An 18,937-nucleotide genomic window follows, 5' to 3' on the forward strand; every position below is an offset into this window, starting at 1 on the left:
ATAAACTATCAATGGCTGCAATAACATGGATAGAACTTAAAGTAATTAGGCTGAAAGGGGTCAACCAAAAGAGTGTATACTATATGATGCCATGGATATAAAATTCTAGAAAATGAAAACCAGTATGCAGTAATAGAAAACAGAAAGTGGTGCCTGGGGTAGGGGTGGAGAGGCAAGAAGAGGCAGGATGGACTCATTAGCCAGGGGACATGAGAAAACTTTTGGGGGTGATGGATATGTTCACTATCTTGATTATGGTGAAGGTTTCATGGTATATACATGTGTCAAAACTAATCAAACTGTAAACTTTAAGTATGTGCAGTTGGTTGTATGTCAATTACATCTCAATAAAGCTGTTTTTAAAAACAGAACACTTAAAAGTAAAATAGAAAAGATCTCTGAATTATCTACTTTTTAAGTTATATAGATCAATTGATCTTTCATTAGAGTAGACAACTGAAAATTCAAACAATTTTTTTAATGTTTGTTTTTGAGAGAGAGAGAGAGTGAGAGTGCACAACTGGAGGAGGGGCAGATAGAGAGGGAGACAGAGGATCTGCAGCAGATCTGTGCTGACAGCAGAGTGCCTGATGCAGGGCTTGAACTCATGAACCATGAGATCATGACCTGACTCCAAGTTGGACTCTTAACCGACTGAGCTACTCAGGAGCCCCAAGAAATTGTTATTCATTCTACTCATTCATTCGTACAGCATTTATAGAGTGCCTTCTAAGTTCCAGGTCCTATTTTAGTTGCTGGCTATAAAAAGACACAGGCCCCAATTTTCACTCTCAGGTATAAAGGAATAGTTCATGGAAGACAAGTATTCCTGCCAAGAACTACTAAAAAGATAAAATTCAGAAATCATCTGTTTGATGACAGTAGAAGGTTCCTGAAGTAATGAGAAGTAGAGGGACTCCAGAAAGATTCCATAAAGGGAAGAACCTAGGAAAGGTAAGCTGTTCTTCTACAGCTATTTTCACCCTGGAGGCATCTGCTGATTCTGAACACAGGCAGAAAGATGTGAAAATCAAGGCTAGGAGTCAGATGAACTAGCAGAGTTCCCCCTCAGCACTTTGGTTACATACTGGAGCTGCATGAAGCATTAGGCTAGAAACCTAAGCAGAAAGCTTCTTTAAAAACGTGGCATGGAGTTTCTGTTGGTTTTTGTGTGTGTGTGTGTGTGTGTTTGTAGTTTTGAGAAACAAAGATTAGAGTTTGGAACTTGTTAGGGGAAAGAGTTCTGCAGAATACACCAGACTCCCAGTAGAAAGTCCTAGAGAACCAAGGGCAAACAAGGGGCAGACTGAGACTTTCCAGGGCTGCAAAACAGCCTTGACTCAACAAAATGGTTGGTTACTTAAGGTGATCAGTCACAACTCTGTCTGCCTAGTGGAAGGAATGATAGACTTTCTGTGCAGGAAATAATATCACCTGGACCTGTTTGTTTTTTTATACATAATGTTTATCGCTCAATAAAAATTACCAGGCATACTCATAGGCATGACCACATGACCAAAAACCAAGTGAAAGAACAGACTACAGAAACAAATCCACAGCTTATCCCTATGTTGAAAGTCGGCTGATAAGGACTTTAAAATAATGATAATTTAAAAAATAATAATAATATGTTTAAGGACAGAGAGGATACTATGGACAAAATAAATAAAATGATGAATTTCACCAGGGATTTAGATAAATAACAAAGAATCAAATGGAAATTCTCCACAGAAAAACATACCATTAAAATGTCAACAGACATTAAGTGGCAGATTAAATATAACAAAAGACTGGATCAGTGAACTAGAACATCTAAAACACAGAAAGAAACGAAACACAGAAAGTAACAAAAACCAAAACATAGAAATGAAAAATAAAAAACCTAGACAAGATCCCTGAAAACACATGGGACTCAGTGAAAAAAAATCTAACATTTGTGTAATCAGAATCTTAAAAGGAAAAGAAACATAGAATGAGGTAGAAGCAATATTTGAGGCAGTGATAGCCAGGAAAACTCCCCAAACTGATGAAAGTTATCAGTCTACAGATTCAAGAAGTTCTGTGCACCCCAAGCAGAACAAATTCAAGGAAAACTACACCTACATAACTCATGGTAAGACTGGTGAAGCCAAGGAGAAAAATCTTAAATGCAGCCAGAGAAAAAAAAGACAATTTTTCCAAGGAACAACAAAAATATTTACAGCTGACTTTTCCACAGGAATGATGGAAGTCAGAACACAATGGATTGACAGCTCTAAAGTACTAAAAGAAAATAACTACCAACTTACAATTCTATACCAGCAGAAATATACTTCAAAAATGAAAGTAAAATAAAGATGTTTTCTAGGCAAAAACACAGAATTTATCCTCAGCAAATATGCACTTAAAAAACTATTAAGAAGAGGTCTACAGATACAAGGAAAATGATTCTAGGGGGAAACATGAAATTGTAGAAAGTAATGAAGAGCAACAGCAAAAGTAAATATGTGAGTAAATATAAATGAGTACTGACTTAGTAAAATAATAATGTGATATCATGCGGGGCTTCAATGTATCTAGAATTAAAATGCATGCAACAAAATGCAACAGGCTAAAGGGTATAAAAGCAGCGAACATGTTCTAAGATTCTAATATTATCAGAGATGTAGTGAAAGTGATCATTTGTATTATTCTGTAGTTAAGTCAAGGTGCATGTTGCCATCTCTTGGGTAACCAGTCATAAAGTAGTAAAAAGATCCAATTATTCCAAAAGAAGATACTAAACTCTATAGGGACTCTGCTTTTCATTGCTCCTATGAAGCTCTAGAGTGATGGGAACGGGAAGAGAGGCTTTTTTACCCAGGCAGAGGTTTTGTCTTAACAGCTGAACATATTACGCAGTGGTAGTTTTTGGTATTTGAACCCTAAAGATCCTCCTGCAGGCAGCCCCTCCCAGTTTCCCACCCTAGCCAAGTACCTTTCTCTGGAACACCTCTATTTGTTCATCCACCCCCACCCACCCACTCATTCATGCCCAAGATAAATTCCTACTAAGGGGTTCCTGGCACTGTCCTAGGGACCAGGCCTATAGAAAGAAGCCAGGAACAATCCCAGCCCGCAACAAACTCACACTCTCTTGAAACATAATGAAACTAGACCTTCCTCAAACTTTAACATGCAGACAAGTCATCTAGGATCCTGTAGGTCCAAGAAAGGCCTGGAGATTCTGCATTTATAACAACCCCCCAGGTGAAACAGATGCTGCTGATCTGAGGAATGCACTTTGAGTGACAAGGAATTAAACAGCTAAAATACAGACTGACAAGTGCCATGATGAAATTGTAGCTCAGAGAGGTGAAAGAGCTCACGGAAACTCCCAAGTGGACTAAGTCACTGGTATGTGACCTTAGACATATCTAACTCCAAAGCTCATGTATGCTCTTTCGTTCCTCCTCTAGTGAGAAGGAAGGGCATGGTGGAAGGGGGGTGGAGTGGGCTTTCAATCCAGCTTCAGGGAAAAACTGCCCAGGCTGGATCTTAGTGGATGAGCAGGGGTTTGTTTAGCAAAGAAGCAGGGTCAGAAGAAGGTTCCTAGTGCAGCGACTGGCATAAAAACAAAAGGGGTAAGGGCTCTGGATTGGACAGGTTGGCTTTTAGTGCCAATCCCACGACTTATGGGCTTTATAATTTGGACAACTCACTTAATAGGGCTGTGCCTCGATTTCCTCAACCATAAGATGGAGATGATCATAATAGCACCTGCCTCATTGGGTCGGTGTTGAGAATTAAATGAGATGGTGTGTATAAGGGGCTTATACCAGCACTGTGCCACATAAATGTTGGTTCTGATTATCATAGTTGTTGCTCAATGCAACGAATGAGTAATGGAAGGAACAAGGGTATTTCAGGCAGAATGATTCATTTGCCTGGAGCTGGCCTGTCAGGGCAGGGGACTGAGAGGCATCACAGTTATTGCCCATCAGGACTGATAGATGAACTATTTAATGCCCTTTCTGGGTGAGGAAGGGCCTACGTGTATTTTTAGACACATAGCCCAAGGTTTGGAGGACAACCAAAGCACCCAATACCTGAGAGCACCTTCACATCTCTTGGCTCACCTCCTCCTAATGCCTCCAGAAGGTATCGGGACTCATCATCCCCATTCTACAAGTAGGGAAACTGAGGCCCAGAGAAGTAGAGGCATATTTGCCAACTCTCTCTCTGGGTAGAGGAGGCAGACAGGCCAATACTCCCTGGTCAGTACTCTTTCCAGAAAGCCCTCTAGGCACCATCTCAGGAGAAAAATCAATATCCAAGACTTCTTAGGCAAAAGCCCTGGGATTTCCTACCTCCTCCAAAGCTTTCATGTTCACTAACCATCAGCACTGGTCAAGAAAAGGGGCTTTTTGAGCTGTCAGAGTGACAGTGAGGATGTATCTGGCTCTGCCCCTGATTCAGGAAGAAAGACTTCCTAGGGAGAAGGTTCAGGGGAGGTGATCTGGGTTTATGAGAAAGAAACACTCGAAAGACAATTTCCTACCCTAACACAGCCCTTTCCTGATATACACAAGGACAAACAGACACTGCATGCAGCTGGACCTCCTACCTAGTAGACTGCTTGGCCAGCATGGCCACGTAGGTGACCACAAAGCTCTGAAACTTGGCCCGCTGCTCCTCCCAGCGATCGTCCACTGAGTAGTAGTTGGGCAGGGGTGCTCCAAAGAGGATCTCGCTGCGCAGTAGGGAGCTCTTGAGGTTTTCTGCGGAGAGGCCCTCGTCCACATACCAGTAGAACTCGGGGTGAGTCATGGCCAGCTCTAGGGAGCCTGCAGGGGCAGGGGTGGTGGCCCAAGGAGCTCAGAGGGCAGCTCCCCACAGCTCTCCATCAACATCATCCTGTCCTTCTTGCTAATCTCACTCCTTTCTAAGGAGGTGGCACTCCCCCTCAGGCTGCCTCCAGCTGTCTCAAATGGAACAGAGCAACGGTTTAAAGAACTCACTGCCCAAGAGCAGCAGTCCCCCAGACCTGCTCAGGCAGCCCCCAATAAATTCACATTTTATTTGCATGTGAACCTCACCTAATTCCAAGGCTCAGTCTTTGCAGCCCTCGAGTTCCACCTTTCCATTACAGTCCCCATTCATCTGCCTAGAATCTTGCCCGTGTGCCCCTTAGAAGGCACACCCAAGCACCCAAGCCCCACCCCACGACCATTCTCTAGCCCCACCCCACCTTTCAAGTCTCATCCCTAAATTACTACAAACTAACCCCGCCTTGGTCTCCCTTCAACTTGTCTCTCTCCCTTATCTTCCTCTGATTAGATGCCCGGTCCTCTAACCACACCTGGGTTTCCCTCTAACCAAACTCATGCCCAAGCCCTACCCCACCCATTCTTTAACTGGCCAGTTTTCCACAATCCAGCTCTGCACCCAAACCTTCCTTGCCTCTCTCAGATCCCATCTCACATCCTACCCTGCTGCCAGTCTTTTGCTGTATCACCTTCAGGTCACGCCCAGCAGGCAGCTCGAGCCTGAGTCTGCCCACAGCGGAGTCCCACCCCATTCTCCTTCAGGTGTGAGTCCATGGCCAAATTTCCCATGGGTCTCTAAAGTACCTTCTCTCAATCTCATGAAGACCCGCCCTCAGCCTCACTGAGGCCCCGCCCCTTACAAGCCCCACCCACCCAAGGGCTCCACCCCTTACAAGGCCCTCCCCAGCAGGCTGTGTCCCCAGCCACACACAAGGCTGCTCACCCCGGATGTCGGCCAGGTCCTGGCCCATGCCATCATAGTAGATCTTGCCGCCTCTCTCAGTGGGGAAGAAGTAGGTCATGAGCGAGCTGGGTGGGGAGCAGTAGGAGTAGGACCCTAGTGGAAGGTCCTTGAGCACCTCATGGGGTTTCCAGCAGAACTCCCGGAAGCCCGGGTGGTCCATGATCTTGCGCTCAATCTCGTGGATTGTGACCAGCCGCTCACTGGTGAAAATGTTGCGCTCTGCGTCCCCACGGGCCAGGAAAATGAGCTCAATGCGCCAGTGCGCATGCGTCTGGGTGTTGGCGCTCACATAAGAACGTGAGTAGTCCCAGCGCGAGGCACCCCTGCGGACTCGGCTCTGATTGGCCGCAGCCACAGCACGGGGCGGGGTGCTGGGTTGGCACCGTCCATTCTTCTGCATGCCCTGGTTCGTTGGGCCTTCACTCTGGTTGGCTGCCAGATCCACCAGGGTTGGGGCCTCCCGCCGAAGACGCCCACTCCGATTGGCTGCTGGTTTCTGGTCTGCGGAAGTGTCAGGGGATATGCCTGGGCCATGCCTTGGGGCCGCAAAGACTGCCCGTGGGGGCCTGGTGACCAGTCGAGAACGGTTGCCCAGATGCAGCTGCTGCAGCTGCTCTGAGATAAGGCGCTGGAGCGTCTCAGAAGTGAAGTCAGCCAAGTCGCGCCGGTTGCGCCCCCAGGAACCAAACTGGGACTTAAGCGCCAGCGCGAGGGCATCAAAACGCTGGGAGGCCTCATGGTTGCGGATCTCAAAGGCGTTGTAGGAGATGTCAATGTCCAGCGGCGGGTAGTAGAGGAACATGAAGGCCGACAGGGCCATGGGGATGCTGCAGCCCAGGAAGAGCACCAGCCCTGCACAGCAGGGATTTGTGAAAGCCCAGCCCAGGGTGCTCCAGAAGCCCGAGGCAGGCGGCCGGGAAGGCAAGGTCCAACGCCTCCAGCAACACTGCCCTCCTTTCCCAGCTCGGGGCCCTGGCTTCTGGGCCCTCCTAAAGGCCTCACCTGTTGCTTCCTCCTCTTCCTGCTCCTCCTCTAGCCACACGTCTTGCAGCAAGGGGTCATCCTCCGAGTCCATAGCCTACAGGAGAGGGAGAGGGTCAGCAGGCTAGAGAGAGGGAGAAGACGGTGTCCTGTGGCTGCAGTCGCCCAGCCCTGGGTATTAGCCCCGTCCACAAATACTGCGATGGAATTGCATCGCGTGGGCATGTAACTCAACTGAACTTCATCACTTGTACACGAAACAAAGAAAAATATGTTACTGGTCCATCACCTCCCCCAACTAGATCTTGGCTTTCGAGGCCACAGGAAAGGGAGAATCACAGCCCGTTTGCAAACAGAAGAGACATTCCTCCCTGTGTAAGGGATACTGGGGCGGGGGGGGGGGGGGGTGGACTCTGACTACACACGATTTCTCAACTTCCTCTTCATGCTTTGATTCTAGAACTCATGGCCAACAGGAGGCGTTACTCCACTGCCATCACGTTTACTTATAGTTAGCAACTCTAAAGTAGATCTCCCCTATGACCCAGCAATAGCACTGCTAGGAATTTACCCAAGGGATACAGGAGTGCTGATGCATAGGGGCACTTGTACCCCAATGTTTATAGCAGCACTTTCAACAGTGGCCAAATTATGGAAAGAGCTTAAATGTCCATCAACTGATGAATGGATAAAGAAATTGTGGTTTATATACACAATGGAATACTACATGGCAATGAGAAAGAACGAAATATGGCCCTTTGTAGCAACGTGGATGGAACTGGAGAGTGTTATGCTAAGTGAAATATGTCATACAGAGAAAGACAGATACCATATGTTTTCACTCTTATGTGGATCTTGAGAAACTTAACAGAAGACCATGGGGGAGGGGAAGGGGGAAAAGTTAGAGAGGGAGGGAGGCAAACCATAAGAGACTCTTAAAAACTGAGAATAAACAGGGTTGATGGGGGGTGGGAGGGAGGGGAAAGTGGGTGACGGGCATTGAGGAGGGCACCTGTTGGGATGACCACTGGCTGTTGTATGGAAACCAATTTGACAATACATTTCATATGAAAAATAAATAAAATACCTTCTGAAGTATCAGGGTAGGAGGAAAGAACGTGGTCTTTGGAATCGGGAGTTTGGGTCCTGGTAAGGTGAACATTGGCAAGGCAGTAAACCTCTCTGAACCTCAATTTGTCGTCTATAAAACAGAGGTGGCCACTCCTGCCTCACACAGTTGTGAGGAGGGCTGCAGTCTGGGTAGTATATTAGTTACTATATCTGTCACGTAAGCAGATTTGTTTGCTCCCCTCTGGGGGCTGTAATGTGCCTAGCGGTCGCCCATGGATGGGGCTGTGCCAGAGCTGTCATAGCTCTCCTCAAGAACTCTCAATAGCTCCCCACCCCCTCTTTGGGACACTGCAGCTGCAGCCACTGTTTGTCAGGCTCAGGCCACTTAACATGCAGCGCCAGCAACATCAAACCTTTGGGCACGAGCAGGGGCCAGGCATCTGTCTCCCCAAGACTTGGGCACAAGCAGCAGGAGGGCCTGGCAGGAGAGGGCAGCCCGGGCAGCCTGAGGACTCCTGCAGGGTGGCCCGAAGGCAGGAGGCCTTCCGGCATCCCCGGGCATGGCCTGTTCCCCTTGTCCCTCCTGTCCTCAGTTTGGACGGGGAGAGACTCATTATCCAGTTAGACGCCAGACAGCGAGAAGAGGAAGCTAATTATACCAGAGCTGGCTAATTAATGCTGCCTTTCCTATTAACATTCTCTAGAGTGCTCCATTTCAATTAGACGGTCTGTCCGGGAAGAGAGGGGGCTGCCGTCAGCCCAGAGAAAGTGAGGAAGAGAGGGTGAGGGGAAGGAGGGAAACAGAGACAGAGAGACAGGAAACAGGAGAGATGAGAGACAGAGACAGCTGGGAAGAGGAGACAGAGAGGAGAGGGGAATTGAGTGGGGGGTGGGCAGACAGAGATGCAAAAAGGGAAACAGAGAGGAGGGTGGGAGAAGAGGAGGGCAAAGCAGAAAACTTGAAAGGGAGAGAGGCCTGGAGGGGATGGGAACCGCTCCTGTAATATGCAAGAGTCCTATCCTAAGATGAGATCATTAAACTTCCCATTTGCGATGCCCTAAAGCATTCTGGCCGAGGGGACGCCATATGCTCCCAGGACCAATTTGTGTTAGCAGGAACTCCTGAGTGTGAACCAGAGGCAGCTCAGACTCACCCCATGTCCAAGGGGCAGAACTAAGTCTGCATGTGGAGGTGGGGGCAGGTGGGAGCTTCGCCCCCACTCCCAGCCTTGGAAGGAGGATGCTGATGGCAATATGGTGGAGAGGGAGGGACAAAGGCCACTTCTGCCTCTTTTTCTGGGGTCCATCCACCCTGCCCCCAGCCTCAGCCTGCCTTTCAAGATGTATAGTTTACGGTATGTTGATATGTGAGCGGGGGTCCAAGGCCAGGATTCTGGGTCACGGCAGCACTTCCTGAGGGATTTGGGGGATCCTGCTGTTGCACCGGCGAAGCCATTCCCTTCCCTAGGAGTCTAATGCATCTTTCAAGGTCTTGCTCAAGTGTCACCTCTGACAAGAAGCCTTCCCAGATCTGAAGCCCCCAGCGACCCATCTAAACTTCTCACCACACTTAGGGGGTACAAATTACTCAGGGACAAGGAGGGAGAGGCAATATAGTAGGACATTAAGAGCTAAGGCTTTGGAGGCAGACAGATCTGGATGTCGGTCCCAGCTATACAATTTAGAGCAGGCGATGTATCCTTTCTGACCCTCAGTTTTCTCATCTATAAAATGGGGCTACCAGTAGTCATCATCACAGAGGTGATCAGATGATGTACACAGCAGGCTGACCACAGTGCCTGGTACATGTAAGTGCTTGGGAAATGACTGCTTCTGTTCTTTTATATATCTGCTCCTCCGCCAAGGCTGTGAACTGGAAGACTCACATGGCTCATTGCATTTGCCAAAGATGATCACAGCAATATCTCTCGTCTCATGTGCTTTTCTCATGGTATGACTGAGACTTCTCCCATCAAGAAGTAATGTCTGCATTCCTTCCCCTTGAATCCAGGAGCGTGGGGGCTGTGACTGCAGCAGAAGTGGCTCTGAGCTTGGCAAATGGAGAGGCAGGCTTCCCCCCTGGCTCTCTTGGGATGCTTTGTCCTTGGAGCCCAGCTGCCATGTGGAGAGGAGGCCCAAACTAGCACAGGAAGGGAGACCACATGCGGGAGCTCCTGCTGACAGCCAGCATCAACCATCAGATGTGTGAGTAAAGACACCACTGGCCAAGGAGTAACCCAAGCCTTCGTGTCTTCCCGGCTGAGACCCAAGTACCATGGAGTAGAGCTAAGCCACCGTCTCTTGTACCCTGTCCTGACCCACAGAGTCCAGGAGCATAATACACTGGTTGTCATACATCACTAAGTTTGGGGGATGATTGATTACATAGTAACAGTAACTGAACGATTATAATGGGTCCCTGTCCCCTACGTTTGACTCTGTGCCCTGCAGACAACATTTTCTGGATTGAAGTGCCCAGAAAATTGGGCACAGCCATTCTGCCTCCCAGTGAGAGCCCCGCAGCCGGGTGGACATGAACTCCAAGAGAGCAGGGACTTGGCTGTCATGTTCCCTGCTGGGGTTCTGGGTTTCGGATAGTTGTCGAATGAGGAAAGGTAAAGGAATCTCTGGAGAATCTGGGTTAGGTATTAGAACTTCCCCCCGGGACAGAGGATGATCACCAAACAATATACACATGCAGCCAGGAGTATGGTTTCTTCTGCCTGGGGTGGGGAGGATCTTGAAGAGGGTGAAATGAACAAACAAGAAGTGGACTCGATGAGTTCTTTGTCTCTCATGCCTCCCGCCCCCACGCTTGTCTTCTCTACCTCTGGGAAGAAAAGCTGCCACGTGGGAAATGACACCAGATTGGTGGTTGACCACCACGGCTGCAGGCCTGGCTCAGCCATCAACTTTCTGTGTGGCCCTGGGCCTGTCCATCCGCTCCTGGGGCCCTGTCTCCCCCATCTGGCATTGGGATGGTAAAGCCTCAGGTCCCTCTAGTGGTGACTCCCGCTGAGCTGCAGAGAAGCCCTGGTCTGCAGGCCAGCAAGGGTGGGTGGGGTCTGAGAGACCCTCAGCAAACCCAGGGAGGCCTCAGCTCGCAGGTGGGGTCTGACAGCAGCACCTCAGTGGACAACCACCTCCTCGGGCTTTTCCACAGGGTGGGCAGCAAATTGCACATTTCTTTTCCCTTCTCAAATGATGGGAATTGATTAGCCGAGCAAGGAGCTCCAGCTGCTCCATGGAAAGGCACTAAGGACAGCTTATGAGGGACCCGTCATGAGCCGACTTCCATTATGCCTTCATGGTCTTCATCATGGTAGGCCTGCTCAGTGCCCAACGTCCTCTCTGTCCTCCCCTGTCTCTCTCTGCCTCTGTCTCTCCTACATACATACACACACACACACACACACACACACACACACACACACTCAGAGATGGTCAGAATTGAACTCTGAGCCTCTCAGGGGCCCAGGAGACAAGGTGGAGACATCCACAAAAAAAGGTCTCCCTTCTCTTGGGGGAATCAAGAGGGGCAGGTGCCTGAAAGGGAATGGTAGGCCCTGGGGGGCCCAGGGAGGAACCTGGCTCAGTGTTAAGGGCCAGGCATGGGGCAATCCAAAGCCACATTTGAAGCATAATCTCAATATTATAACAGAAAAAACAAAATTCCACATGCATTAAAAGAAAAAAAAAAACACTTACAATGGTTATCTCTACCTGGGAGGATTATGGGTAATTTTCATTTTCTCCTTTATACTTGTCTATTTCCAATTTTTCTGCAATGATCAGGTGTAGCCTCACTTTTAGAATGAGAAAAAAAAACCTTATTTAAAAATAGAATGTGTGTGTATGTGTGTGGAAGGGATTTTGTGAACAGCCTCCAACTCTTTGAGGAGTTAGGATAATAGGGCCTGGGAGGAGGGTTCTGTCCCCAAAGGAGAGCAAATGCGGAGGGGGGGTGACTGAGTTGCAGCAGGAGAGACCCTGGTTAGAAAACAGAAGGTCCTGGAAGAGAGGCAGCTGGCAAAGGCCAATGAGTGAGTGAATGTGGAAATCTCCTGTTCTCCTGAGATAAAGAGAGGGGTCTTTTTTTTTTAAGCTTATTTATTTTGAGAGAGAGAGAGAACAAGCAGGGGAGGGGTAGAGAGAGAAGTAGAGACAGAATCCCATGCAGGCGCCACACTGTCAGCGAGGAGCCCCAAGCGGGGCTCAAACCCATGAACTGTGAGATCATGACCTGAGTCAAAATCAAGAGTTGGAGGCTTAACCGACAAGCCACCCAGGTGACCTGAGAGGGGCCTTTAAAATGAACAGGGAGGGGCACCTGGGTGGCTCAGTCGTGTCTGACTTCAGCTCAGGTCATGATCTCATGGTCCATGAGTTCAAGCCCCGCGTCGGGCTCTGTGCTGACAGCTCAGAGCCTGGAGCCTGCTTCGGACTCTGTGTCTCCTTCTCTCTCTGCCCCTCACCTACTCGTGCTCTCTCTCTCTCTCTCTCTCTCTCTCTCTCTCTCAAAAATAAGTAAACATTAAAATTTTTCTGTAATGAACAGGGAGTAGATCATGTCCCAGAAGGGGCATCAGAGCACAGGCAGTCCAATCCCTTTGTCTTCCAGATAGGGACACTGAGACCAGGCAAAGAGAAGGGACTCATCCAAGGTCTTATTTCAGTGGCAGAGCCAGGACTCCGGCTTGAAGGAGTGCTCAGTCTGCTCCATCGGCAGATTCTGGGGGGACTTCTTGGCAGTCCCTGGGAGCCACCAGGCCCGGAGAAGACGGCACGTGCTCCCAAAGAGCCAAATAGGGAAACGACTTTTAAGGTCTAGGGAAAGAGGCCTTCTTCAAGTCCCAAGCCAGATGGACCCGCCCCCCAACCTGGACAGGATGGGGCTTTGGTGGGAGGTGATGTTTTCTCAAAGACCCCCTTGACCCAGTTCTTGCTCTCCTGCAGCATGGCTCCCAGGGATATGGCCCCACGCCAGAGCCTGCCTGCAGCGCTGGTTACAACGTCCCTCCTTCCCGTGATGGGTGACAGAAGCATTCCTTCTTCATTCCCTTATCCCAGCCAGACTACTAAAAGTCACATTAGACATGCAGATTCAACTTCAAATACATACATGTATATATAATTTAACGGCAATTAGGAGCTAATCAGCTTTTTCTTCCTGTCTCGGGGTGTTTTGCCTCCCTGGTGCGGCGCTGGTCCTCAGAAACATCTTGGGGTGTTTGATTCTTCTACCCTTCGGCTGAGAGATGTGCGTGCAAGTTCAAAATGAGACAGTTGGAGTTGAACGGTCCCATTCTCCCCTGACACTGAAGTGGGGGACATCGTGTCCTTCTCTGCTTCCTGGTTCTGGGTCGGCGCCTTTGGGTGAATTCAGCTCATCTGAGGCGGAGAAGGGCGGACAGGAGAAGGGAGAGACCTCCTGGGCAGCAGTGTCCTAATGCCCTATCTGCTGATGCCCCGTCTTCCCTCCAGATGCCCCAGCTATGTGCCTTCCATCCTGAATCCCCAGCCCTTCTCCAAGACCTGGGCACTCCATTTCAGGCCAGGAGGCTATAGGAGCAGTGGAGACGTGGTGGTAAAACTGGGGCCAAATCACCCAGATGGGGTGAAGCTAAAAGCCCCACTAACTCACTGCAGAAACTCTGCCACCCATTAAGATAATCACAATCTAATAATTAGCTGTGTGTCTGCGAGGTCCAGGTACTCTCTCCACCCTCCCTCATACACCAGCCCTGCGAGGGAGGCAGTAGGAGCGTCCTTATTTAACAGAAGAATAAACAGAGAGGTTAAGTGACTCCCTTACGGTCACACAGCGAATAAGGGGTGAAACTGGAGTTTGAACCTCAGGTCTACGGATTCTGAAGCCCATGATCATTTCTGCATTCCAGGTGGCCCGTCAGTTTCTTGAGAGCTGAGATGGCAATACCCATTGAAAAAACCCACTGCTCTTTAGCAAGCCTGCACCAGCACTGCAAGACCTAAAAATCACTCTGCTTTCAGTACCTGTCAGCTCAAGGCATGACTTAAAGGAAGTCCCCATCAGTCTCGGAAGCCTAGCCTTCCCTCCAATGGGAACATGGGTGTGTTGGTTACCTTTGTGTGGCTGGGCCATGGGATGCCCAGACGTTGGACCAAACATGATCCTGGATATGGAGCCTGAGGAAAGCAGAGGACCACCCCCCCACAATGTGGGCCTCATCCCATCAGTTGAAGACCTGACTAGAATAAAAGGGCCGGGTAAGACAGGGCTTCTGCTGACTGCTAGAGCTGAAGCATTAGTCTTTTCCAGCCTTCAGACTCAGTCTCAGACATCGGCTCTTCCTGGGTCTCAAGCCTGCTGGATTTCGGATAAGAACTTACATCATCTGCTTGCCTGGTTCTCAGGCCTTTGGGCTCAGATTGGAACTACCATCGGCTCTCCTGGGTCGCCAGCTTGCTGCCTGTGGACCTTGGGATTTCTTAGTCTCCAAACTCATGTGAGCCAATTCATCTATCTATCTATCTATCTATCTATCTATCTATCTATCTATCCATCCATCCATCAGCCTACATCCTATTGGTTCCATTTCTTTCTAATACAGTTTTCTCAGAGGGAAAGTGGGGGTGAGGCAGGAGCCCCATCCCAGCAGTTAGATCCTAGAGGTCTTCCTTCAAGAAGACCCAAGTCCTACCCAGAATCTCAAATGAAAATGGCAAAAGAGCCAGGCAATGCCCTCCAAATCCGTAGAGGGTGGGGCATGGTTGGGAGGCTCTCAGGGCGTGTCTGAACCCTTCCCTCAGCAAGAAGTTCCCCCATCTACCCCCCCAACCGCCCCCTCCCCCAGCCCTGAGGAAACCTGGCTTTGCAGCTGTAGCTGAAGCTCACACGTGCCCCTACTCCCCTTCAGACCCCCTGCCCCTCAAGAAACACCATATCCTCATTAGCTAAATGTGCCAGCAGAGGGCAGGAAGTTCAGAAGGACACACATGACCACTTCTCACAAAGCAAATCTGGGCTTATTTATAGGGAGGCAGAAGGGGTGGGAGGGAGGGAGTCGGCAGGGGCTCTGCGGTGAGCCTGTCCAGGCCCCATGTTCCCCAGACCGGGGCCGGCTGCGGAGACAGAGTACATGAAGGACAGCCGGCCTCCCGGGGTTGACAGCTGGTGAGGAAACTGGGCACTGACTTGTAAGCCCAACAGCTCAATATATATCAGGCAAACAAGCTTTGCTCTGGTCAATATATCACCCGGGGAATGTCCCAGCCAGCACCAGAGGAATCCAGTATTAATGGTCACCAGAGCATTGCCACCTTCCGCCGTTCTGTGTGTTCTCTCTAGTGGGCTCAGGGGAACAGAACTGGCCTCCCCCCAGCACTAAGAAGGATCTGGGGTACCAAGAGCATCAGGGCCTGATTTTGGCGGGGGGACGTGGGGAGCTAAGCATGGATTTTGCGGTCAGATACACCTGGAGTCAGACCCTGGCTCTGCCGCTGGCTGGGCGCCTGGGGTTTCGGTTTCCCCATCTGTGAAATGGCGATGGTGACACCTGCTTACTGAGTCACACAGCTGCTGGTGCGATCAGTATGGGCTTCAGAGATGGGGAGAACCCTAAATCCGGCCCCGGCTCCTGTGCAGGGCTGTACGTTGGCCGGAGCCACCTCTTTCATTCTCTACGACCTTGGCCCTCAGATGTTAACATGGGTCATTCACCAGGTGCGCTTGTTCAAGTGCAAACTTCTCAGCCAGACACCAGATCCAGTCATTCAGACTCTCGGGGGGGGGGGGGGGGGGGGGGGCGGGGCGGGCAAGGCCCAGGAATCTAGTGACACCACCTCCCCGGGTGATTCTGTTGCAGGCGGCCCGGGAGTATTCCTTGAAAGACTCTGCTGTCCTGGTCACCTTCCCCAGCTCCCCGTGGTTTCTTCCGGCAGGTGGTCTAGCCTTTGGCACTCCCTTTCCTGCGGCTCATGCTTGCCTCTCTGCAGGCTCACCACACCCCCAGGGGGCCCTGTGGATGGACTCAGGGCTCACTCCTCTAAGCACCTCTTCCTCCAGCCATGAGGAGGGAAGAGATGACAGCATCTGGGCCAGGAACAGGACTTTACATCCAGAGAGAGGGACACAGGCCGCCCAGATCTGCCAACCAGCTCTTCAACCAGCAGTGAAAGAAAACAGCAGGCCAAGGGCTTACTCTCTGGCAGAAGCTGTGGGAGGGGCCTGGGCAGGGAGCTTCGCATCCACCAGGCACTGCTGTGTGCCCAGCACTGGGCACTTTACTTATGTCCTCTCTGGTCCAGCCTTAGCTCTATGAGGCAGTGTGCAGGGGTGGGGCGGGGATCCGGGCCTCTGCAGGCCCAATGTCAGAGCCCATCATTTTAGCCTCTGTGCTCTACTGCTAAGAGGGATTCCACACAGACTGCCCCACTCTACACCTCTTGCCCCTCCCCCACACCTCTTGCCGCCTAGGAACTCAGACCTCATAGCCCAGACCCATCAGTCCGGACTCCTGGAGCCCTCCAGGCGACCTTGGCATCTCTGAAGAAGAGGCAATGAAAGCTTAATAAAACCAGCAACACTTACAGAGGCCACAAAATACAGCCAGGCCCCCAGGCGTCCCTTGCTTGAAGGGTCAGAAGGTTCCTGAAAACCCTCACTACATGCTCAGGCCAACCTGTCTGCCTCCCACCACTTCTTCCCCACTCCCTGGTCCCAAGTCCTGGCTGCTGTCTGGACTTCAGTGTCCACAGGGCCCAGTAGCCAATCAGCTCCCCAGCCCCAGACCGCTAGGTTAATAAAAAATAAAAAGATTCCCACAAAACACGACCAATAACCATGGCCATAAAAGCCAAATTGGATTCCTTCGTGGATGATGAGCTTGGGGTCCTTCTCTGTCTCCGAGACCTGATTAACAAATATGTAAAACGATTCCCCTATCATCTCTGGCTCCAGCCAGCTCTCCCTGCAGCTCCAAGCTCAGGGACAAGGAACGAGGCAGAAGCGGGGGGATGTGTATCTAGGGCAGAAGAAGCGGCCCTCTGGGCCTCGGCACTGGCCTGCTGTGTCACTCAGAACAAGTCACTTAATACCTCTGGATGGCGGTCCCCCACCTGGGGAGAGACGCTCTCACACCCTCGCGCTTTGTGTTCTCGGCCTCTGCCCAAGAGGGGGACACAAAGGAAAGGCAGAGGGCTGCCCTTCACCGCATTCAGTAGCTGTTGTATGACTGGGGGAGGGGGAAATGTTGGGAGGGTCCTGCTCTGACACCAGCCAAGCAGTACGTCCTAGGTGCCATCAGCTTTGCTGGGACACAGCAGGTGGCTGGCCACCTGTCAGTAATCAGCTCTGGGGGAGGCTTTGGAAACTGTATCCCTTCCCACCCCCACCCCCCCAGAGCCCCCAGACCCCATCTGTGGGCCCAAGGACATTGCAAGACCCTTCTCAGCCCCACACCACGAAAGACAAGCATGGAGGTAAATTGGAACACCAAAGATAAAAAAGCACATAATACGAAGTGCTCAGACCACAGAGAGGCCACCACGACTGATTTGGGATGGAGCTCCAGGGAGGCTGTACCCCAGCCTGACTGCCAGGAAAAAAACAGGGAGAGTCCTTAGGGTAAATGTCCCCTCTGAGCACTCTGAGCTTCCCCAGCCCCTGCTGCTGACGCTTGCGGAGGGCCAAGGAGGCCAGCACCGGCCGAAAGCACAGGGGGGAGATGCTGGACGCTGCTCAGACCCTGCATCCCCAAGACAGAGCCAGCCCTGCCCCTGTCCCTCACATCCTGGGGGATGTGTCTACGCAGCATCTTACAGCTTGTAGATCATTTTCACGTGGGGTTTCAAGTCCTAGGAATTATTTCCAATTTGCAAACAAGAACTGAGGCTAAAAGAAGTAAACGGATTTCTTTGAACCGGATTTCTGATAAGCTCGGTACTCTCCTCACTATATTGGACTTTATTTGAGCCTTACATGTTTGAAACTCTCCGAGTTCTGGAATCAGCCCTCCTGATCCCTGCTGGTGCACACACAGGTGAGCGCCTTCTCCATCTCCCTTGGTCTTTCTCAGGGTCTGCACCCCCCCCCCCCCTCAAAGAGTCATCCTGGCCACAGCCTAGGCACAGCTCAGGCCCCAGGGAAGGGAGGAGAGGAGGATCTGGGACTAGCAAGTGAGTTCATCGACTTGAGTGTCTAGGTAGAAATGCACCTTCAGTGCCCACACCGGTCAGTGGCTCCGGGGAAGGGCTTCCTGGCTACACTGATGATGACAACTCGGGTGCCTATAGTGGGGAGTGGCACAGAGGCCCCCGACAGGGTGGGGAGTCTGACACGGGCTCTTGGCCTCACCCCACACCCCGTGATGGTGCAGCTGTCTACAGAGACAGGAATTAAGGGTCCACGCTGAGCAGGCAGAGCAGAGTACCCGGGATAAAGAGCAGATCTCTAAGCATCCTTCCTCAACTCCGCTGCCTTTCCCAGGAGATTCTGGGCCCCAGCAACTGGCTGTGGCTCCCAGCTGCGGGGACCACAAGAGACCCCAGTGAAGTTACCTGGACTCAAGAATCCCAGTCCCTTTCCGCCCCACCCCACCTCTGCTCAGTGGTGCAGTATCACCCTAAGTCAGTGGGAATCCCCACCCCAAATCCTTCCACAGTAACGGGGCTCTGTCTCCTCCTTGCTTGTGATCTCAGGCTAGTCTTCCTTCCTGGGTCTCAGTTTGCCCTTTGTCAAATGGGAGGGCTGGTCGCAATGAGATTTTAGATACCTTCCAGTTCCGTCATTCGGAGACCCCACAAGGCCAGGACACAGAAGTGTGACAAGAGAGCAAATAGGGTGGCTGAGGGCTAGGGGAGCAGCTGGGAAGGTAAAGAATGCTACAGATTTCACAGGGTGCTGGGCTGCAACCCCCATCGGCTGTGCAGCCTCTGGGTTTCAATGCCTGCCACGGCCAGGAGCCAGAGGACACCTGTGACCGGAGGGTCCTGCAGAATGGGATGGGGATGGGGCACGCAGTGAGGCGCCAAGGTTCAAGGACTCAGACTATCTCTCCCTGATCCTGTGCTGAAGGGTGTTCCAGGGGACAAGAACAGGTCCCTTCCCCTTGTCAGTACTTGAGGTCAGGCTCTGCCAGATCAAGGTCCTGGC

At 50.9% G+C, this 18,937-nt stretch overlaps 1 protein-coding gene across 1 annotated transcript in view; it reads right to left on the reverse strand.

The window, feature by feature from the left end:
- DISP3 (dispatched RND transporter family member 3) overlaps positions 1–18,937 on the reverse strand; it is a 57,982-nt gene that overhangs the window by 31,357 nt on the left and 7,688 nt on the right. The window contains exons 2-3 of the mRNA XM_060622655.3: positions 5,731–6,829; positions 4,586–4,805 (exon numbers count right to left, since the gene is read on the reverse strand). Of these exons, the coding sequence (XP_060478638.2) occupies positions 4,586–4,805; positions 5,731–6,826 (1,316 nt within the window). The 5' untranslated portion in view covers positions 6,827–6,829. The remainder of the gene's footprint in view (positions 1–4,585; positions 4,806–5,730; positions 6,830–18,937) is intronic.

The sequence above is a fragment of the Panthera onca genome, chromosome C1, assembly GCF_046562875.1.
Source record: "Panthera onca isolate mPanOnc1 chromosome C1, mPanOnc1 haplotype 2, whole genome shotgun sequence".
NCBI lineage: Eukaryota > Metazoa > Chordata > Mammalia > Carnivora > Felidae > Panthera > Panthera onca.